This window comes from Anolis sagrei, chromosome 2, assembly GCF_037176765.1.
Source record: "Anolis sagrei isolate rAnoSag1 chromosome 2, rAnoSag1.mat, whole genome shotgun sequence".
NCBI lineage: Eukaryota > Metazoa > Chordata > Lepidosauria > Squamata > Dactyloidae > Anolis > Anolis sagrei.
The window spans coordinates 164,812,610-164,836,866 of NC_090022.1; the positions used below are offsets into that span (position 1 = coordinate 164,812,610).

Genomic DNA, 24,257 nt, shown 5'->3' on the forward strand with positions numbered 1-24,257 from the left:
TAATCATTTAGATAACCTTGAACCTATATACCTAAACATTCATCATTACTAGATACAATTACTCTTTTTGGTGGAAGCAGCCTGAAGGCTCAAAGAAAGACACGTCAGTCTTGAAGTTAGGCACAAGAGGAAACTCCAGACTACATGCCATGTCATGCCATGCCACTTAATGACTAATTCTTCATAGGAGACGCCCTGCCTGCTGTTAAAGCAATCTCAGTGTAAAGCTTTATAGGGTGATGGTGTGAAAACACTATCCTTAAACTTTCCTCTAGAGAACCTGTTGCATCATTACTAATGCAGGGAACAGGTGATTTCATTGGTGCAACTTCATTACCTGCATTTTTTTTCAGAGGTGGAGTGGAGTGCGTGATTTTAGTTGATGTTCTAACTGTTTTGATTTTAATTGTATGTAGACCATCAAATTGTTGCCTGTTGTAAGGTTGCTCTGATTCCCCTTCAGTGTGAGAAGGGTGGGGTACAAATGTGGTGAAAATAAATAAACAAACAAACAATTTGGATTCAGAATCTATATAAATAAAAATGTAATGTTCATTTGTGGGATTAGCATAACTCAAAAACCACTGGACAAATTGATACCAAATTTGTCAAGACACCTAACAACCCAATGTATGCCCTTCACTAAAAAAAAATGATTTTGTCATTTGGGAGTTGTAGTTGCTGGGATTTATAGTTCACCTGCAAACAAAGAGCATTCTGAACCCCACCAATGATGGAATTGAACCAAACTTGGCACACAGTTCTCTCATGCCCCACAGAAAATACTGGAAGGGTTTGGTGGGCAGTGCCTTTTGGTTTTGGAGTTGTAGTTCACCTACATCCAAACAGCACTGTGGACTCGAACAGTGATGGATCTGGACCAAACTTGGCACAGTTACTCAATATGCCCAAATGTGAATGCTCTTTGATTGTAGGTGAACTATAAATCCAAGCAACTACAACTCCCAAATGACAAAATGAATTTTTTTGAGTGATGGTCACTTCTTGGGTTAGTAGGTGTCTTGTGGCCAAATTTGGCGAGTATTCATCCGGTGGTTTTTGAGTTACGTTAATCCCACAAACGGACATTACATTTTTATTTATATAGATAGTTCGGCTGTCCCCTCTTCATTCCTTCTCATTGGAGAACAATTTTTCCTTTTGATCTTCAATTTAGTTCTATTATCAGTTTCATTTTTTTCTTGTGCCATATATTCTTTCACTGGTGGCCAGTCCGTTATTGTTTTGTTTCCGAATAGACATTAGGATAATACTCCTGTAATAATATAGGATAACTCCCTGCTTTATTCTTGCCAACCAATTTGACTCTGAACATAAAAGTTGTACTTTTCTTTTTTTGGCTTCAAGCAATGAAGGGAGGCATAATGCCAGTAGGTTGCTGCCAGAGGCGGCCCTAGGTAATTTTCAACGGTAAGCAAACAGTATTTTGGTGCACACACCCCCACCAACCAATCATTGATATATATTTTCTGTTCGTCGTGGGAGTTCTGTGTGCCATATTTGGTTCAATTCCATCATTGGTGGAGTTCAGAATGCTCTTTGATTGTAGGTGAAGTATACATCTCAGTAACTACAACTCAAATATGTCAAGGTCTATTTTCCCCCAAGAGCGCCTCAAGAGCGCCCCTGGGCAAAATCAACTATACTGCGAATGCTTACTTTGCGCAATGGGTTGAGCTGCCCCTGGTTGCTGCTCAGGTTCATCCAATGCTAATCACTGTGGAGGTGTGTGTGTGTGTGTGGGTATGTTTTGGGAGGGGGGGTCTAGATCCTCCTGGGGGACCTTTTTAGGCACTTGTTTGGTATTTAGGGAAGTAAGCTAGTTGCAGGCCATTTCTAATCAGGATAAACCCATAATTTCTTCTCTCCCAGGGGATGGACTGCTGCTGAGCGGTGGGAAAAAGTGGGCACGACATCGGCGCATGCTCACTCCTGCCTTTCATTTTGATATACTGAAGCCTTACATGGAAATCTTCAACAAGAGCACAGATATCATGCATGTGAGTTCCTCCAAAAGTCCAGTGAATTATGTGGCTGTGACCTATCTATGTAAGGCAGGGACATCTGCCTTATTATTTATTATTTATTTATTTAAAACACTAGCCGTCCCCTGCCATGCGTTTCTGTGGCCCACATGGGGGTTCTGTGTGGGAGGTTTGGCCCAATTCTATCATTGGTGAGATTCAAAATACTATTTGATTGTAGGTGAACTATAAATCCCAGCAACTACAACCCCCAAACTGATCTAGTGTAGTCCCACGCACAGAGTTCCTGGACATCTTGTTGACTACTGCTCCAATAACAGCCTCTAAGTCAGCTCTTATGAGAGATTTTATCTGCAAAATGGTTATTAACGGCATCAAAGTGAACTACTGAAGGCTCTGACTTCAAATTTTGCAAGCCTCCTATATTTTGGACACTTATTCTGTTTCCAACTTTCCAACATGCAACTTGCCGAGACATTGGTTGCTTGTTGCTTTTGCGTTAGTTCTTCCTACATAAGCTTGCCTTACCCTGTGGACAAGTGAGAATAATTCTTATTGCTATCTCTCCTTCCTTTACTCACAGAAAGATGAACTATTTGCACAACTATATTGATCTTCTTCCTCAGCTTGTACCTGTCCTGTTACCAGAGCTCTGCTACTTTAAGGACCCACTTCACTCTGTAAATTTGCTTTCTTTTAGCAAAATTAACTCACGTTTCCTGTTCACACTCATAGAAAGACCAACTACAGTATTTGAAGGATCGTCATCCTCAGTTTCTGCCTTTTAATCCGTTCTTCTACAAGAGCCCTGCTACTTTAGTGATCCACTTCACTCTGTAAAATTTGCTTTTTTTTAGCAAGATTGACTCAGATTGCCTGCTCACACTCTGTTTTCTCTCTTTTTTAAAAAGGCCAAATGGCGCAGGCTCACAGCCGCAGGCCCTACTTCTGTCGACATGTTTGAACATATCAGCCTCATGACTTTGGACAGTTTACAAAAATGTGTCTTCAGCTACAACAGCAACTGCCAGGAGTGAGTAAACCAGCAAGCATAATCCTGAGTTATATAATAATAATAATAATAATAATAATAATAATAATAATAATAATAGGTTCTTGTGGGTTTTTTCGGGCTATAGAGCCATGTTCTAGAGGCATTTCTCCTGACGTTTCGCCTGCATCTATGGCAAGCATCCTCAGAGGTTGTGAGGTCTGTTGGAAGTAGGAAAAATGGGTTTATATATCTGTGGAATGGCTGGGGTGGGGCAAGGAGCTCTTCCCTGCTGCAGTTAGCTGTGAATGTTTAGCTGATCACCTTCATTAGCATTTGAAGGCCTGCCTGAGCCTGGGAAAATCTGTTGCTGGGAGGTGTTAATCTGTACCTGGTTTTTTCCTCTCTGTTGTTTAGCTGTTATAATTTTAGAGTTTTTTAATACTGGTAGTCAAAACTCTAAAAAAAACTCTTAAAAAAACTCTAAAAAAAACTCTAAAAAAACTCTAAAATTGTAACAGCTAAACAACAGAGAGGAAAAAACCAGGCACAGATTAACACCTCCCAGCAACAGATTTTCCCAGGCTCAGGCAGGCCTTCAAATGCTAATGAAGGTGATCAGCTAAACATTCACACCTAACTGCAGCAGGGAAGAGCTCCTTGCCCCACCCCAGCCATTCCACAGATATATAAACCCATTTTTCCTACTTCCAACAGACCTCACAACCTCTGAGGATGCTTGCCATAGATGCAGGCGAAACGTCAGGAGAAAAATTGCCTCCAGAACATGGCTCTATAGCCCAAAAAAACCCACAAGAACCTAGTGATTCCAACCATGAAAGCCTTCGACAATACAATAATAATAATAATAATAATAATAGTAATAATCTTTATTTATACCCTGCCACCATCTCCCTAATGGGGACGCGGGGCGGCTAACATGAGGCCAAGCCCTTCGAAAATACAATACAAAACAGAAAATGCAAAATACAAGACAAAATACATCAAAGAATAAAATAAAAATAAATTACAATATCAAAATACAATAGTAAAAAAGATTCACACAATATAAAATCAAACAGTATGGGCAGGCCAAATGAACAAGCTAAAATGATAAAACCCTGGATGAGGTAGGAGTAAAATATACAAGTGATGTTGAATGTTTTTATATTGAATGTTTTTATATTGAATGTTTTATATTGTGTATAAACTGTTTTAAATTGTAAGTTGCTTGGAGCACCTTGGTGGAGTGCGACTAATTAAGAAATAAAGTGATGATGATGATGATGATGATGATGATGATGATGATGATGAAATGAGGGGGCCCAAGAAAATGAAACAGTGGGGACCGCATTTCTGTATATGAACCCACACGATCCCTTCGTTCATCTGGTGAGGCCCTGCTCACGATCCCACCAGCATCACAAGCACGATTGGTGGAGACAAGGGACAGGGCCTTCTCGGTGGTGGCCCCACAACTCTGGAACTCCCTCCCCAAGGACATCAGGCACTCCCCAACACTGGCAGTCTTCAGAAGGAGCTTGAAAACATGGATGTTCCAGTGTGCCTTCCCAGATTAAGGAATCCCAAGCAATTGTCCCTAATGCACTTTATGAGAGAGTTAGAATCGTCTGCACACCCTTCTATTCCCAAAATATCCATTCTACCTCACCTGGACATGCCCAGCATTTTTAGAATTTTTACTATTACATTTGGCCCTGCCACAGGTTTTTAACAGTGCCGTGCTTTTGTTACTGTTTTATTGCTTGCTTATTTATTGTTGCATTGTATTGTTGTCTTTTGTGTTTTTGTTAATGATGTACTTTGGGCTCGGCCTCTTATAAGCTGCACTGAGTCCTGCGGGAGATGGTAGCGGGGTACAAATAAAGGATTATTGTTATTATTATTATTATTATTGTTACTGGCTTTCAATTTAGAATGGGGGAAAGTATGTCACAAGGGAGCATTATAGCTAGCACAACACACTACCTCTGAGGATGCTTGCCTCACTACCTCTGAGGATGCTTGCCATAGATGCAGGCGAAACGTCAGGAGAAATGCCTCTAGAACATGGCCATATAGCCCGAAATAACCCACAAGAACCTAGCACAACACAATTGGTGTGGATGGTCACTCTCCAAAGACACATCGAACAAGCCAGGTTTTCAAATTTTTCTTAAAGTCTACTAAGGAGGGGGCTTGCCTAATCTCAATAGGTAGTAAGTTCCAAAGACGGGGAGCCAAAGCGGAGAAGGCTCTCTCCCTCGTTCCCGCCAATCTGGTCTGTGACAGTGGGAGAGGAGAGAGGAAAGCCTCCCCGGAGGAACGGAGAGGTCGTGCAGATTGGTGGCAGGAGATGCGGTCACAAAGGTAGGAGGGTCCGAAACTGTTCAGGGCTTTATAGGTGATGACCTGAACCTTGAACTGGGATTGGAAAATGAACGGCAGCCAATGGAGCTCCTTGAACAGGGAGGTTGACCGCTTCCTGTAATTTGCCCCAGTTATTAATCTGGCTGCCGCACGTTGGACCAATTGGAGTTTCCAAGCCGTCTTCAAGGAAAGCCCCACGTAGAGTGCATTGCAATAATCCAATCTAGAGGTAACTAAGGCATGGACAACTGTGGTCAAGTCAGACTTCACGAGGTATGGTCGCAACTGGCGCATGAGTTTTAATTGTGCAAAGGCCCTCCCAGCCACTGCCGACACCTGAGGATCTGAGTCTAGGAGGACCCCCAAGCTGCGGACCTGTGTTTTCAGGGGGAGTGCAACCCCGTCAAGCACAGGTTGCCACCTAATACCCTGGTCAGACATACGACCGACCTGGAGAACCTATGTCTTGTCAGGATTAATCTTCAGCCTATTTGTCCTCATCCAGACCAACACAGCAGCCAGGCAGTGGTTCAGCACCTGAGGGGCTTCCTTGGATTCTGGTGGAAAAGAGTAGTGGAGTTGGGTGTCATCTGCGTAGAGATGGCACCGAGCTCCAAAACTCCAGATGACTTCTCCCAGCGGTTTCATGTGATATTAAAAAGCATGGGAGACAGAATGAAACCTTGCAGTACTCCACAGGTCAATGGCTAAGGGTCCGAGCAGGTATCTCCCAGCTTCACCAACTGAGGAAGGACCGGAGCCACAGCAATACTGTGCCCCCAAGACCCATCCAGGAGAGTCGGCCCAGAAGGATACCATGATCGATGGTATCGAAAGCCACTGAGATGTCCAGGAGAACCAGCGGGGTCACACTCCCCCTGTCAAGTTCTTTGCGGAGGTCATCCACCAAGGCGACCAAAGCTGTCTCAATACTGTGCCCTGGCCTGAAACCAGACTGTGATCGATCTAGAAAATTGGTTTCATCTAGGAATCACTGGAGCTGCGAGGCAACCACCCGCTCTAGTTGCTTTTGGAGCTGTATTGGTAGCCCCAGGAAAATCTTTATTTCAGAGTGGGCAACTGTGAAAAGATGGGTGACCATGTCAATCCCCCAGTGGACATTGGAGAGCTGAACCATCTCCAGTTGTGGTTGGACTCCCACAAAAACCACAGTTCTGTTTTAGACATTTACACAGATGTGCTTTGCAGTATTTACAGTGGTCTCTGCAGAAGAGGCTTTGGCTGTCCTTCATAAAAAGTAACATGTTTTACAAGCCTTGAAAAAGCTAATTTGTTATCAGGAAATCTATACCTATTTTATATACCTACATACGCTGGATCATGTAAAAATTTCGAATGCCAAAAGGGATCCCAAGTCGAAAAGTTTAGGGAACTCTGCTTTAGGGATTTCATAGCATAAAATATTCTGAGAAATACTAGGTTTGTTCATTAAAGTGTGCAAACAAACCAAGTAAGTTGGAGATAATAAGTCAGCCGAGGTATATACTGACAACTGGACAGGTCAAGGCCTGGCCAGTATTCCCCCTTACCTCAGTTTTTTAGATGCCTGAGAATCAGCTTCTGTTGAAACTTTGTCTCTCCTTATATCCTGACAAATTGGTTCTAATTTGATTCCAGGAAGCCAAGCGACTACATTGCATCCATCCTGCTGCTCAGTTCACTTGTAGCGCGGCGGCCATACAGTCTGCACAACTATATTGACTGGATCTATTATCTGACGCCAGATGGCCGCCGCTTCCGCCATGCCTGTGACGTCGTACACCATTTCACTGCTGATGTGATCCAGAAGCGACGAATGGCCCTTAAAGACTTGGGAGAAGAAGCCTGGCTCATACACAAGCAGGACAAAACTAAGGATTTCATTGATGTCCTGTTGATGGCCAAGGTACTCAACATAAGAGTGGCAAGAGCAGGGAGGGCCTGACTGTTGTGCGTGGGGCAAGGAATAGGAGCCCTACACTATTGGATTTTGCCAAGTGGCTATTTATTTGTCGTGTCAGGGCATTCACACCTAACTCCAACAGACAAGAGTTCTTTGTCCCACCCTGGTTATTACACAGATATATAAACCCAATTTTCCTAGTTCCAACAGACCTCACAACCTCTGAGGTCTGTTGGAACCTCAGAGGTTTTGCCATAGATGCAGGCAAAACGTCAGGAGAGAATGCCTCTAGAACATGGCCATATAGCCCGAAAAAACCTACAACAACCCAGTGATTCCAGCCATGAAAGCCTTCGACAATGCACAGAAATTATTTCAGGAATAGATTCAGTGCCTTGAAAGTTCAGGCCACTGTTTTGCACCTCCTGAGGTTTTGTTTCTTTTAGTTTACAAATATAAAACTATATACACAATATGGGAAGTGAGGAGATTATTTATTTGTCGTGTCAGGGCAACCAGTCATTTATATTACATTTCTAACAACAAAGCAAACAAACAAAAAAAATACAAAATTTGTGAGTTTGGTAGTTGATTAAATGTCCTTTGACCAGTATCTGGCCACTTGGAGTGCTTCTGGTGTTGCTGCAAGAAGGTCCTCCAATGTGCATGTGGCAGGGCTCAGGTTGCATTGCAGCAGGTGGTCAGTGGTTTGCTCCTCTCCACACTCACATGTCATGGATTCCACTTTGTGGCCCCATTTCTTGAGGTTGGCTCTGCATCTTGTGGTGCCAGAGCGCAGTCTTTTCAGCGCCTTCCAAGTCGCCCAGTCTTCTGTGTGCCCAGGAAGGAGTCTCTCATTTGGTATCAGCCATTGATTGAGGTTCTGGGTTTGAGCCTGCCACTTTTGGACTCTGGCTTGCTGAGGTGTTCCAGCGAGAGTCTCTGTAGATCTTAGAAAACTATTTCTAGATTTAAGTCGTTGACGTGCTGGCTGATACCCAAACGGGATGAGCTGGAGATGTCTCTGCCGTGGTCCTTTCACTATTGGCTGCTACATCCCGGCGGATGTCAGGTGGTGCAATACTGGCTAAGCAGTGTAATTTCTCCAGTGGTGTAGGGCGCAGACACCCCGTGATAATGCGGCATGTCTCATTAAGAGCCACATCCAGTGATGGCTGTAGAAATGCAGATCGACTGGTCCATGGAAAGGGATTGTCTCCTGCCACTAATAGTAGGTTCTGGTGAGATTCTCCAATGGTCAGGCAGCAGTCTCATCTCACAAATACTTTGTTTTGTGTTTGCAGGATGAAGAAGGGTGCCACTTGTCTGATGAAGACATTGCAGCTGAAGTTGATACTTTCATGTTTGAGGGTGAGATGCCAGGCTTATACTTCATCTGCCACTGTTAGCAATGACCCAGAGGAAAGGAGGAAGGGGTATTTGGGGGTTGGGATCCTGTTTCCCCTCACAGTTTATTATCAGATAGTAGTCTGATATGTGTAGTCAAAGAGGAGCATTACGGGTTTTTTATGAGATGTTTTGCCTGGACACACTCTTTGAACTTGAAAATGTGAAGATATCTCTTTCTTTTGTTGACATGTGGATAATGAAAGGAATAAGAGCTTAATTTGGGGTTTTTAAAGGAAGCAAGTCCCTATCCCTGAGTTTTATTTGAAGGCAATGTATTTAGGAATGTATATAAATAAAAATGTGATGTTTCTTTGTGGGATTAACATAACTGAAAAACCACTGTGCGAATTGACATCAAATTTGGCAGCAAAACACATTCAAATCCTATGCTATGTTCTGAATAGTAATTTAATGTAGTGAATAGTAATGAAGGGGAAATAACTTAAAACTCCCCAAAAAGAAAAAAATGCCTTACAGAGCATGCGCAAAAGCCCCTTTCCCCAGCCCGTGAAAAGAATGAAGGACCAACTGTTGTGAGGAAAGAGAAGCCTGGCTATACTCCATACAGGAAGGAAGAGTCCTTTTTCTTTTGGGGAGGGGAGAGTTTGAGGAAAGGAAAGAGGGAAGGAAGGAGAAGGCCTGGCCCGACTGAGGGCATGGAGGCTTGGCGAGGCAAGCCCCGGCAGCAGCTAGAGCCACCGCAGCGACTCCATGAGGCCCAAGTGGCTACCAGACAACCCTTCCCCCAAGACTGGAGGATTGCAAGTCAAGCCTGGGGATTGCAACCATGGGAAGGTCAGCAATCCCCCCACTTGGGTTCCACATCCCCCTTCCACCTCCCCCCCCCCAAAAAAACCTTTAAAAATCCTTATAAACCATCTCAGAGGAAAGGAAAGAAAGGGAAAGGAAAGAAGAAAGGAAAAAAAGGATTGGTGAAGAGAAGAGAAGATTATGAATGGAAGGAAAGGTAGAAGGAAAAAAAGAGAAAGGAAAAGAAAGGAGGCAGGGATGGGAGAGGAAAGGAATGGAATAGGAAGGGAAGAAACAAAGAAAGAAAGGGGGAAATTGGTGAAGGGAAGAGAAGAATATGGAATCAGAGAGTCCTAGAGTTGGGAGAGACCTGGTGGGCCATCCAGACCAATACCATTCTATCAAGAAGCAGGAAAATCACATTCAAATCACCCCCGACAGCCTGTTTCAAAGAGGCTTTTTGAGTGTTTTGGCCAGCATGAATATAACCAAAAAGCCTTGCAACTTCAGTGGCTGCTTCTCATTACTTTATTTTCCATACCACCAGACAACCCCAGAATTCTATTATTATTATTATTATTATTATTATTATTATTAAGATTATTATTATTAAGAATAGTCTAAATGGCCATCTATCAGGAGTGTTTTGATTGTGCTTTTCCCTTATGCCAGAAGGAGGTTGGACTGGATGGCCCTTGGAGGTCTCCCTACTCTAGGATTCTATTATTATTATTATTATTATTATTATTATTATTATTATTATTATTAAGCAGAGTCTCTATGGCCATCTGCTAGGAGTTCTTTGAACTACAGGATAGTAATAGACTATATTTAATCCTTTAAAACATTTGGTCTCTTTTAAAAAAAGCTAAAATGTGCATTTTCACAAAACCACTATCTAGGCACATATATTCTCTCAAGCTTATATTTATTCCAGTTGTAAGAAGAGATATTTCAGTTCAAATGTGTATGGCTTGACGATGGAGTGCCATAGCTGCAGTGGGCGGGTAGTGTCCTCTGTGTGTGCCCGCATTTACTATACCACATCCTTCTCTGTCTGTATGTGCTTCACTCTTGTTCTCATATTTTAGGCCACGACACTACAGCAAGCGGCTTGTCTTGGGTGCTGTACAATCTGGCCCAACATCCACACTACCAAGACAAGTGCCGGGAGGAAATCCAGGAATTGTTGCGTGACCGGGACATAGAAGAAATTGAATGGTAATGGACTGCAAGGCATGATTTGGAATGAATGTATTAAGGTGGATTTGAGTCCAGATGCTATTTAGCTAGAAGAGGAATTAACCTTCCTCCATGTATATACCCACATTTTAAACAAAGTGAACTAAATCCTAGCTGATCCAGTCTCCCAAGTGATCTCACCTTTTGATTCTCCTCTCAGCCAACCAGCTGGATCTCTTCAGTTGAATAGTGTAAAGAAGTATTAATGCCACCGAATGCCACCAAAATTGTAAGGAAGTTCCGAGAATGCTAAATTAAACTGCCACCAATATGTATAGAGACGCTGGTATTAAAGTCTCTGTTTAGGTTGTGAGGTAACTTTGGTAGAGTGGGTGCACCGAACGTAAAATCAATGGAGATGAGGCAGTTTTAAAATAACAAAGAGAACAAGTTTATTGTTAAACAAAGCGTATTGTTGCAATATGAAGATGTTGAGCTTGGCATATGCTTGGTTACAATATGGCTTGGTTGAGATACAATCCAGGCTTTTGATGTTACAACTTATAAACTCTTCCTGTAGTGAAGCACTTTATTATTTCAGTGTTCCCTGTTGTGAATATTCTCACTGTTTGACCTATACTGGATCAAACCACTGATCTCCAGTCTTCCACTACTGGCGATCCTAAAAACGCCTCTGTTAGATTCTTTTTACTCAAAGTAATCCAACGAGGTTTTCCCTTCAGCTCCCTTGCTGAAGAAATATTCACGAACACTAAAAACTAACTGAGTCTACACTGCTTCACTTCTCAGAGTCCCTTCCTGACTCTGCTACTCTCCCAGAGTCCTTATCTGACTCTGCTCCTCTTCTCAGGGTCTCTTCCTCCTGACTGAACCTTAACTGCCACTTTCAAACCTTTTTCTCTCTAAGCTCCTCCCACCTCCTCTTCTGCCTTGTCTCCATGGCAACCTATCTCTCACAGCTAGGCCATAGGCAACCAATGTAAAACATAAATACAGATATTAACACATTATAATAAACACTTTATAATAAACACTTCTGTACAAATAGCATCAGATCTTAATTGCAGTCTAGCTAGAATACTTAGTTCCTGGTCTGCTTCATGAAACTCCTGATCGTACCCTGACTCTTTATCCCTATCTCCGTGTGGCTGCTGCTCCTGCTCTGCAGAGATAATAATAAATAATAAAACTTTAATTATACCCCGTCACCATCTCCCCAAGGGGACTCAGGAAGATGCTTACATGAGGCCAAGCCCATCAATACAATATACACAATATAACACAAAAACACAACAGAAAATTAAAAAAATAACCTAAAATACAAAACCAATTTATATAAGCAACACAACAATATAAAATCAAAACATTACGATATTATAATGATCGCCATGGACACGGCCAAATTGAAGGATTAAAATTTTAAAACACTAGGAGATAGGACAATGTAAAATATCAAGGAGGGGTTCCAGGGGATGAGGTAGGATGTAATTGCACAACAAGGAAATAAAGTGCTTCTGAGGGCATTTTATGCAGAGTTTGGTCAGAGATTGTCATGTAACAGCCAAGTTTTCAGGCTCCTCCTGAAGATTGCCAGAGTGGGGACTTGCCTAATATCTCGGGGGAGTGAATTCCAGAGCCGAGGGGCCACCACAGAGAAGGCCCTCTCCCTCATCCCCACCAGTCATGTTTGCGATGGAGACAGGAGTGAGAGGAAGGCCTCTCTGGAAGATCAAAAAGATCTTGTGGGTTCGTAGAGGGAAATGCGGTCGCGCAGGTAGACGGGTCCCAATCAGTTCAGGGCTTTGTAGGTAAGAACCTGCACCTTGAATTGGGACCGGAAAATAATAACAACAACAATAATAATAATAACTTTATTTATACCCCACCACCATCTCCCGTGCGGTTTACATGAGACCAAGCCCACAGTACATCAGTAAACAAAGGCAATAACAAGAGCAATCAATATAAAACAATTAATATAAATCACATAAACAAAAAATAAACAATAAACAATAACAGTAACACATAAGCATTTAAAAATCTATGGCCAGGCCAAATGTAATAATTTAAATTTTTTAAAATAATGCTGGGCATGAACAAGTTGGGATATAACTGGGATAGAGTTTTTCAAAGAAAGATGAGGTAACGCAGTCAGTACTAAATCCATAGTAAAGTGCATTTTGAGGGCATATTGCTGAGAGTTTTCCTTATTCTGGGAAGGCACACTGGAACAACCACGTTTTCAGGCTCCTCCTAAAGACTGCCAGAGTTGGAGCATGTCTGATGTCCTTGGGAAGTGAGTTCCAGAGTCGGGGGGCCACCACAGAGAATGCCCTCTCCCTCGTCCCCAACCAATAAAATAAATGGCAGCCAATGGAGCTCCTTAAACAGGAGGGTTGACCGCTCTCTGTAATTCGCACCAGTTAGTAATCTGGCTGCTGATCGTTGGAACAGTTGGAATTTCCGGGCCGTCTTCAAGGGCACCCCCACATAGAGTACATTGCAATAGTCCAATCTAGAGGTAACTAAGGCATGAACCATCATGGCCAAATCCGACTTGGTGCCAGACTGCTCATACTGTTGGTCTATATTTGCACCTAACTCAGATACTTCCCCTTCATTCTCAGCTCAAGTAATGACATCCACCGCACTCCGAGGCAGCATCATATTGCAATGTCCAACAGCTCTTACCACCTGAAAAAAATATTCCTAGGAGTAATTTGTTTTCCTCTTGTTTGAATCCATTGCTCTGTGTCCTAGTCTTTGGAGCAGCAGAAAACAAGCTTGATTGTTTCTCAATAGGACATTATTTCAAATATTTAAACATGGATATTGTACGAGGGGTATTTTTTAAGTAAGGTCCATTTGAACATAAGCACACAATGAAAGTTTATTTCAAAAAAGTAAATTTAGTTTCAGAAAGTACATACTTCACTCTATTTTTCGACATAGTTGCCAAGTTTGTTCAAACACTTATCATACCTCTGAACCAATTTTAAAATACCCTCTTCATAAAAACTTGCTGCCTGCTCCGATAACCAAATCGTCTGTAATCAAAGAAGGGCGACCGGAGTGGTCCTCATCATGGACGTTGTCACGGCCATCTTTGAATTGTCGTACCCACTTACACACTTTGCTTTCACTCATAACAGTATCACTGTAAACTTCACAAATCTGTTGATGAATTTCTGCAGCAGGCAGGTTCCTTGCTGACAAAAACCGTATCACTGAGCGAACCTCACATGCGGAGGGTGAGTTGATAGTCTTAAACATTTTTAAAGCACAGAACAGAACCGTACAGGTTAGCTACAGAGCGGAAACTGAGCACAGTTGTTCCTGAGGCATACTGGTACACGACGCACGCGCTCGTTGCGGTATGCGTGCAAACTACTAGTGCCTACAACAAAACGGACCTTACTTAAAAAATACCCCTCGTATTTATGTATGTATTTCTTTACTATATTTATACCCCACCCTTCTCACCCCAAAGGGGACTCAGAACATATCTCCTCTTAACCTCCTCTCCTCCAAGCTAAACATACCCATCTCCTGAAACTGCTCCTCATAGGGCTCAGCTTCCAGACCGCCTTGTAGCTAGGAAGAGAGGAGGAATTGCTAACACACCAAATATATTGATGCTCTTTGTGTCAACGAATCATCGTGAATAGTAGGTCTGATGCTTGGTCCTTTTCTCTTCTCAGGGATGACCTCTCCCAGATGCCGTTCACCACCATGTGCATTAAGGAGAGTTTGCGCCTCCACCCGGCAGTCACAGAAATTTCACGACATTGCACTGAGGATGTGAAACTGCCTAGTGGACAGGTTATCCCCAAAGGTATCTATCCAGGGAGGGATTTGGTGCACCCTCTGTTGCTTGATGGACTCTCCTTTCTCCTTCATCTTGAAGGAGTAACAATCAGTATATGCATGAAGGAGCTGCTGGCTAGTGGCTACCATTACCATTTTGCACCATTAGCATGACATTGTGCAAACAGATGGTGAATTTCAAAATATTCTGTGTTTTGGAAGGTAGGTTGACCCTGTGGCTTGTTCACACTTATGTTGATTTGAAATGACTGCTTGTTTTCCTTTTTCACAGGCTTTGACATAGACTTCCACTGCAACTGACTTTGTTTGATTTTTCTTAACAATAGCCCAACATTTCTCCAAGGAGCTCTAATTGGGGATACATTGCTTTCTTCCCCCGCCCCACTTTTTCCTCTCAATTGTGTGAGGTAGCTCAGGCTGAGAGAAAAAGTGGGTCTTGCCAGGCAAGCACAATGTGACCCTGTTGAGATTAACTTCACAATTCAGCAGCAGATCAGTTGCACAACTTCAGCGCTTTCCAGTAGCTTCTTCCTGCACAGTATTTTCAGTCAACTGCTCCCACAAACTGCAGTCACTCTGGAACCTTTTACAGACGCTTGAGCACATGCCGGGCCATTGTCAGTTTTACCATTGTCTTTCCCCCAGTCTAGATGATATTACAAACTTACCACAGCATACAGTTATATCTTGTCTTAGCAGACAGGTTCTTTTAATTACATATAGTCTTCAACGAACAACATCACAGCACAAGGAGAAATATACACTGTACACGACTTCCTTATATACAATTCATTTTCATTGGTTCCCAACTCATTGACTTAACTCAAACCCAGGATTGCATCATTCACAATCACCTGGACTAGGCCAGAACACATTCCCCAAATGATTCCCTATATACAGTTAATGCATGACTCAGCATTCCCAATAGAAGCCCATTAGCAGTGCATGACTCAGCTATATTATATTACAATACATTGTAAAACCTGACAGACCCAATAGATCTAATAGATCACTGCTGATTATGCTCAAGCGTCTGCAAAATATGAGCCAAAATCATGCCTCCTTCAAACCAAAGGTGGGGAAAACATTATGCTGTTAAATAATGATTTTCACAATCATGATTGTGAATGAGGAATTATGGAGAAACCCATCCATATTAAGAACCCAAACTACACATTAATAGGAGACAATGAGATGTTTCACTTCTCTCTTGAAAAATTGAAATTTGCAAGATGTATTGTCATTTTGTTTGCCTCTTTGAAGGAGCAGCAAAATACAATCTTTCATTACTCTTCCCTCCCCAGGGGTTGTCTGCCTCATCAGTATATATGGGACCCATCACAATCCTGCTGTGTGGCCGGAGCCCGAGGTACTTTTTCCCAATCTTCCTGGTTTGTTTTGTCTCTGGTTTGAATACTCAGTGTACATTCCTGAAAGAGTCCAGTAGACGCTTTTCTTGTGTTGACCAAAGGGACGTAATACTATTTTGTTTTCAAATTCACTTTTTGCTTTTGTAATAGGTTGCTAAGAAGAGTTGTTGTAGGGTTTTCGGGCAGTATGGCCATGTTCTAGAAGCATTCTCTCCTAACGTTTTGCCTGCATCTGTGGCAGGCATTCTCAGAGGTTGTGAGGTCTGTTGGAAACTAGGAAAATTGGGTTTATATATCTGTGAAAAGTCAGGCTAAACAGAGAAGCCATTGAAATCCACAAGCATGTGGACAATTTCAACAGAAAGGAATAAACCGTGAAAACGAACAAAATCTGGCTACTAGTATTTTAAAAAACTCTAAAATTATAACAGTAAATAAAGAACAAAACTCAAACTTAGTGTCTAGATCCAAGGAAGTCATGCTATCCCTCTATTCTGCCTTGGTTAGACCACACCTGGAATATTGTGTCCAATTCTGGGCACCACAATTGAAGAGAGATATTGACAAGCTGGAATGTGTCCAGAGGAGGGCGACTAAAATGATCAAGGGTCTGGAAAACAAGCCCTATGAGGAGCGGCTTAAAGAGCTGGGCATGTTTAGCCTGAAGAAGAGAAGGCTGAGAGGAGACATGATAGCCATGAGAGGAAGTCATAGGGAGGAGGGAGCAAGCTTGTTTTCTGCTGCCCTGGAGACTAGGACGTGGAACAATGGCTTCAAACTACAAGAAAGGAAATTCCATCTGAACATTAGGAAAAACTTCCTGACTGTGAGAACTGTTCAGCCGTGGAATTCTCTGCCCTGGAGTGTGGTGGAGGCTCCTTCTTTAGAAGCTTTTAAACAGAGGCTGGATGGCCATCTGTCAGGGGTGCTTTGAATGGAATGTTCCTGCTTTTTGGCAGGGGGTTGGACTGGATGGCCCATGAGGTCTCTTACAACTCTATGAGTCTGTGATTCTATGATTATACACAGGGGAACTCCAGACAAGAAACAATCAGGATCACCTAATCACATCTCAACAAAGGATTCTCCCAGGCAGTAACAAGCCACACCTAAAAACTGTCAGGCCATCAAATGCTAATCAAGGTGGTCAGTTGAAACATTATGGAGCTCCCCCACTATTCACGAGGAGATGCAAAAAATATTAAGGAAAAGATTTAAAAAGAAACCTGAATATTACCTTCTTGGATTTACGGACTCTGATCTTAAACTGGAAGAGAATGAAGATAAAGTATTTACTTATTGTACAACGGCGGCAAGGATGGTTTTTGCCAAATATTGGAAGAATGAAGATGTTCCGAATATTGAAGATTGGTGGAAGAAAATTAAAGAAATAATAGATATGGATGAATTGACTTTTCTGTTGAAAAGGAATAATGGAAAAATTTTAAGAAGGACGGATTGGTCCCCTATACACGATTTTGAGAAGAAAGTTGAAAAAACACTGGGATGAGAATAGATATTAAGGAGAAGAAATATATTGAGAAGATCCTGAGGCTGGAGTGGAAGTCATTTTAGAATAGTCTAAGTAGTTTTTTTTGTTTGTATTGAGTGTTCGTTATGTATTAGTTGTTCTGTTTTGTTCTGCTTTGTATATCTTTCCCTTTCCTACTGTTCTATCTCCTTGTTATTGTTCCCCTTCTTTCCTTGTGTGGATTTGTGAAAACTTTAATAAAAACTATGTTAAAAAAAAAAAGAAACATTATGGAGCTCCCGGTGGCGCAGTGGGTTAAACCCCTGTGCCGGCAGGACTAAAGACCGACAGATCACAGGTTCGAATCCGGGGAGAGGCAGATGAGCTCCCTCTATCAGCTCCAGCTCCTCATACGGGGACATGAGAGAAGCCTCCCACAAGGATGATAAAAACATCAAAATCATCCTGGCATCCCCTGGGCAACGTCCTTGCAGATGGCCAATTCTCTCACACCAGAAGCGACTTGCAGTTTCTCAAGTTGCTCCTGACATGACCAAAAAAAAAAGTTGAAACATTCACACCTAGCTCCAACAGACAAGAGTTCTTTCTCCCACCCTGGACTTTCCACAGATACATAAACCCAATTTTCGTAGTTTCCCACAGACCACAACCTCTGAGGATGGCTGCCACAGATGCAGGCGAAACATCAGGAGAGAATACTTCTGGATCATGACCATGCAGCCCAAAAAACCTACAACAACCCAGTGATTCTGGCCATGAAAGCCTTCGACAGTGAGATGTCTATATACATTACTGTAGTTTCGGCATAATTTTCAAATAAGCACAACACACATATCGTAAAGAAGCAGCATCAAAAGTACGAGACTGGATATTTAAATTGGAACGACATAGTCTGAATATATTGTCGAAGGCTTTCATGGCTGGAATCACTAGGTTCTTGTGGGTTTTTTCGGGCTATAGAGCCATGTTCTAGAGGCATTTCTCCTGACGTTTCGCCTGCATCTATGGCAAGCATCCTCAGAGGTTGTGAGGTCGAGGATGCTTGCCATAGATGCAGGCGAAACGTCAGGAGAAATGCCTCTAGAACATGGCTCTATAGCCCGAAAAAACCCACAAGAACATAGTCTGAATAGTTTCTATAATTATTCTGAAAAGTATTTCTGCTTGCAACTAAAAAAATAAATAAAAGAACCAGATTATGGCTTAATGAGAGCTATTGTTTTCTTTCTTTCAGACATTGTTATGACGCCCCTTTCTATATTATGCATTAGTTTTTTCCAGCATCCATTCCCTACTCAGTGCTTCTTCCTGTGGGAATACTAGTATGCCTATCTTATGCTTGCATTTAACAAATGATTAATTTGGTGTCATAGTAATTTCCTTACATGCACACCCTCTTTAATTTCTAGCCGCATAGTTTCCTCACCATCGGCTATTGAGCTGTTTGGGACTCTGTAAATTGGGACTCCTGGGAAAGCCTGTGAAAATGCTCAGTCATAGAAAGACTCTGTGTCCCATTTTCTGGGAACTTGCCTAACTTCCTGCTTCTTCTCACACTCATGGAACCTGTTTTTGAAATCTGTTGTCGTTCTCACAGGTTTATAACCCACACCGCTTTGACCCAGCAACCTCAAAGCAACAGTCCCCCCTGGCCTTCGTCCCCTTCTCTGCAGGACCGAGGTGAGCAGGAATTCACAGGTTCCCAAAGACGTAGACTTTGGAGTGAGTCTTTCAATCAATGCTGGTATCCCTCTTGGTGAAGCAATGAGTGCCAACCCTGACTTAAAGGAACTAAGGCACAGAAATTACTGGGTTGTTGTAGGTTTTTTCGGGCTATATGGCCATGTTCTAGAGGCATTCTCTCCAGACGTTTTGCCTGCATCTATGGCAAGCATCCTCAGAGGTAGTGAGGTCTGTTGGAACTAGGAAAGTGGGTTCATATATCTGTGGAATGACCAGGGTGGGACAAAGAACTCCTGTCTGTTGGAGCTAGGTGTGAATGTTTCAACTGATGAGGAAACACAACATATAAACTATCTACAGACCCACTAAGAAAATGCAACAAATGCTACATTCAGCAAAGGACAAGATAGATCCTCTCACTTCTGCAGGAGTCTACCATATACCACACACACAGATAGATATCTACATAAAAACTCCAACCATCACCCAAGTCAAAAAAGGAGCACCATTAAAGCCTTGGCAAATTGCGCAAAAAGAATCTGCGAAGCCCACCTCCTCCAAGATGAACTGAACCACCTCAACTGGGCTCTCCAGGCCAATGGATACTCCACCTCAGACATCAGAAGAGCTGCAAGACCAAGAACAAGCCACGAGAGTCGAGATGAAGATCCACCCAGAGGAAAAGTGTTCTTGCCATACATCAAGGGAACCACTGACGGCATTGGTAAGCTGATGAGGAAACACAACATACAAACCACCTACAGACCCACCAAGAAAATCCAGCAAATGCTACGTTCAGCAAAGGACAAGATGGATCCTCTCACTTCTGCAGGAGTCTACCGTATACCATGCAGTTGTGGACAAGTCTACATAGGGACCACCAAATGCAGCATTGCCCAAACACGAATCAAGGAACATGAAAGGCACTGCAGACTACTTCAACCAGAGAAATCAGCCATAGCAGAGTGCCTGATGAACCAACCTGGACACAGCATATTATCTGAGAACACAGAAATGCTGGACCACTCTCACAACCACCATGTCAGACTACACAGAGAAGCCATTGAAATCCACAAGCATGTGGACAGTTTCAACAGAAAGGAGGAAACCATGAAAATGAACAAAATCTGGCTACCAGTATTAAAAACCCCAAAAATTGCAACAGCAAAACAAGAGAGAGGGAACAAACAAGGACATCTAATCACCTCTCAACAAAAGATTGCCCCAGACACTGCCAGGCCATCAATAATAATAATAATAATAATAATAATAAACCTTTATTTATGCCCCGCTACCATCTCCCGCAGGACTCGGTGCGGCTTACAAAAGGCTGAGCCCAAATACATCATAAAACATAACAACAACAATACAACTATAAATGACTCATAACAAAGCAAAACAATACATTAATGACACAACACATTTAAAAACCTGTGGCAGGGCCAACTATAAGGATTAAAATTTAAAATGCTGGGCATGTCCAAGGGAAATAGGAAAGATATTTTAGGGATAGGTGCTAATTAGGGTGGTCAGTTGAAACATTCACACCTAGCTCCAACAGACAAGAGTTCTTTGTCCCACCCTGGTCATTCCACATATATATAAACCCAATTTTCCTAGTTCCAACAGACCTCACAACCTCAGCATGCTTGCCATAGATGCAGCCGAAACGTCAGGAGAGAATGCCTCTAGAACATGGCCATTTAGCCCAAAAAAACCTACAACAACCCAGTGATTCCAGCCATGAAAGCCTTCGACAATGCACAGAAATTATTTCAGGAATAGATTCAGTGCCTTGAAAGTTCAGGCCACTGTTTTGCACCTCCTGAGGTTTTGTTTCTTTTAGTTTACAAATGTAAAACTATATACACGATATGGGAAGTGAGGAGATGTTGAGAGGGTATTAAAAATGTTCGGCAAAGGTTATGTTACGTTAGCAGAGATTTAAAAAATGACTGATAACAATGTCAGGAATAAGTTCACTAGGTTTGTTCCTCTGTTTGTATATAAGTTGGAACACATACATTTTAAGTGTAATGCCAGCCATCTATATCTGTATCTATACATCTACATCTATATTTATATCTATACACACACATTTTCGGTAGCACAGGGAAGGGTTAACACCCCTGTGTTGTTTGTTTTGCTGTGTGTGGCCCTGTTCAGAAGACTCTCTTGTCCCTGTGATAATTGGATTTTGAAGAATTTGGCTTGTTGTGGAAGCAAGAATTTGGTGATGAACCTTCAGTAGAGACAATGTTCCCCCATGATAACTCTTCCAGAAGTGAATTTCCCTTCCTAGGGGTAGATTTCTCTCACTTTGGCGCAGCTGGCTGGGAGTCAGCTGCATTAAGACCACTACTGACCAAAAGGTCATGAGTTCAAAGTCAGCCTGGGTCAGAGTGAGCTCCCGACCAAAATTGTGTAGCTTGTTGTCGACCTTTGCAACCCGAAAGACAGTTGCATCTGTCAAGTAGGAAAATTTGGTACCACTTTCTGGAGAGGCTAAATTAACTGATTTAAGAGACCATAAAAATATCCAGGAAGTATGCAAGTATGCAAAGAATGAGGAAGCGACAGCTCTCCTGGTGGCCAGAAGATGGAAAGTTAATAGCCTCTGAGTGTCTGTCTATATATGTTGTGTGTCTATGGCAGGGATCCTCAAACCTTTTAAACAGAGGGCCAGGTCATAGTCCCTCAAACTGTTGGAGGGCCAGATTGTAATTTGAAAAAAGCATGAATGAATTCCTGTGCACACTACAGATATCTTATTTGTAGTGAAAAAACACTTAAAAACAATACAATAATTAAAATGAAGAACTGTTGTAACAAATATAAACTTATTAGTATTTCAATGGAAAGTGTGGGCTTGCTTTTGGCTGATGAGATAGGATTATTGTTGTTGTGTGCTTTCAAGTCATTTCAGACTTAGGTTGACCCTGAGCGAGGGCCGGGTAAATGACCTTGGAGGGCCATATCTGGCCCCCAGGCCATAGTTTGAGGACCCCTGAACTATGGCATTGAATGTTTGCCATGTGTATGTACATTGTAATCTGCCCTGGGTCCCTTGCGGGGTGAGAAGGGCGGAATATAAATACTGTAAGTAAATAAATAAACTTCCTGTTGCCTCCCCCCCCCCCCTTATTAATTAGAAGTCATTTGTAAGGCTTTTGAAACTCAGGACTGCCTTATTTATTATTATTTATTTATTAACTTTATTTGTACCCCGCTACCATCTCCCCAAGGGACTTGGTACGGCTTAGATGAGGCCAAGCCCAAACACAACAACAAAAGCAATAAAACATCAATACAAGCAATTAAAAACATAGACAATAAAAAACAACATTATCAAAAAAAAAGCAACACATAGTTAAAACAGTGGGGAGGCCAAATGTAAAGTTAAAATTGGAAATAATGCTGAGCCATTAACGAGAGGTGGTACTAGTGTTTGTGGAGGGCATACAAGCAGAGAAAATAGAAAAAGTAGAATATAATATAAAGCAAATTGTAATAATAGATGTAATCAAAATATACAAGATTCTAAAACAATATTAAACTGAAATCCCAAAAAAAGTTTTTCATTGAGATTAAAAAACAATGAGGAACGTAGCTTCCCAAGGTGCTGAAGTCTATGTCTTGGATGCTCTTGATGAAAACCTGGACTGGATTTATCCTCCCACTGACATGGAAGCCATCAGATACCGTTCTTTGCGGTCTGATAATGTCATCAGCAAATATGACCTGCTTTTGAAATAAAATGTTAGTAAAATAAGCAGGTGAAATCAGCAAGGCAGTGGTTAAGGTCAAAATTATTGATCTCCAAGGATTGAAAATTATTTATGGAGCTGTTATCAATAACTCATATTGCATTTGGTACCTATTGGAAACAAATTCCACATTTATGATGGGCAGAAGACCACTTGAAAAAGGCACTTGTTAAATACAAATGCTCCTCTATTTGGTCTCCAGAACTCCTTGCAGCCCTACACTCTTAACAAGCTTATCATATGCCATGTCATAAGGACTTTTTATGGCCTTCACTTGAGGCATTGAACTATCATAGCATGTGACTCTTCAGAAGAACAAAAAGTGGGTGAGAATTACAAGCTCAGGACACTGTGGAAATTTGCCTTAGGAAACTCCTGAACTGAAAAACATCATGGACTAGATACTGAGCCATCTGTGGTTTGTCCTTCATGAAAGGACCTTCTTCAGCTTTTCCCCTTAGGAATATGATACAAGCCTCACCACCTCATGGTTTCTTTTCACAATACAACCCCCAGCCTGTTCTATTCCCTTTTGGTGCTAGGATATGGCATTTTCCATAAAACTTACCTTTCTCCTCTTTGCAGGAACTGCATTGGACAGACTTTTGCCATGGCGGAGCTGAAAGTGACCTTAGCTTTGACGTTGCTCCGGTTTGTGGTGCGTCTGGATGAGAAAAGTCAGACTGTACGGCGCAAGCCAGAATTAATCCTGAGAGCTGAGAATGGGCTGTGGCTTCAGGTGGAACCTCTGCCAGCCAAGCCTTGATCAGGAAGCCCTCGCTATCTCCAACCACAAACTGGAAGTTTTAGCACTGGATCTGTACAGAGGATTTGTGGTGGTTGGGAGCTTTCTGCCTAAACTAAAGCAGCACACTATTGTTTGTGCACCTCCATCACTGTGCCTTCCTTACCGTTGCTCCTTAACTCTGATATTATGACGGAGACAAAGAGACATTCTAACAGTTATGTCCTACTACATTAAAGTCTTACAGGTTGCAACAGTGAAAATGTAGTTTGCCATTGTTTTAAACTTAATAGCAGTACTTCTTGCGCCATGGTGTCTGGAGAGCTCTAACCTAACCATAGTCTTGGTTGCAAGGTGGTCAGTTGAAACATTCACACTAGGCTTGGGCGAGCCAGTTCGTTAATTTCGTAATTCGTTTTTAATTCGTATTTAAATTAGCTTACGATCCAATATCGAGCCATGCAGGAATAGTGTGAGGAGTAATTAAGAATCGAAACAATTTTTCCAAATTTCGTAATTATTTCGTAATTATTTTCATATGTTTTACAAGTTTTACAATCTCACATTTACCCCACTTCCGGTCCCTTTGCTCTACTGCTTCCCTCCTCTTTCCTCATACTTCTTCTTGCCTCACTCTGGGCTGCACTGGGCTACCTTCCTTCCTTCCTACCTTCCTTCTTTCCTGCCTTCCTTCTAGCTGGCAAATCCCACATTCCCCCCTCCCTCCTCTTTCTCCTGG

General features: G+C 42.2%; 1 protein-coding gene across 2 annotated transcripts in view; it reads left to right on the forward strand.

The window, feature by feature from the left end:
* The window catches only part of LOC132768003 (ultra-long-chain fatty acid omega-hydroxylase-like), a 48,581-nt gene extending 24,800 nt beyond the window's left edge, over positions 1–23,781 (forward strand). For both annotated transcript variants that reach the window (XM_060763532.2, XM_060763533.2), the window contains 9 exons: positions 1,894–2,021; positions 2,918–3,039; positions 7,006–7,273; positions 8,575–8,641; positions 10,522–10,651; positions 14,335–14,468; positions 15,766–15,830; positions 18,921–19,003; positions 23,359–23,781. In XM_060763532.2, the coding sequence (XP_060619515.2) occupies positions 1,894–2,021; positions 2,918–3,039; positions 7,006–7,273; positions 8,575–8,641; positions 10,522–10,651; positions 14,335–14,468; positions 15,766–15,830; positions 18,921–19,003; positions 23,359–23,539 (1,178 nt within the window). In that variant the 3' untranslated portion in view covers positions 23,540–23,781. The remainder of the gene's footprint in view (positions 1–1,893; positions 2,022–2,917; positions 3,040–7,005; positions 7,274–8,574; positions 8,642–10,521; positions 10,652–14,334; positions 14,469–15,765; positions 15,831–18,920; positions 19,004–23,358) is intronic.
* Positions 23,782–24,257: the final 476 nt, after the last annotated feature.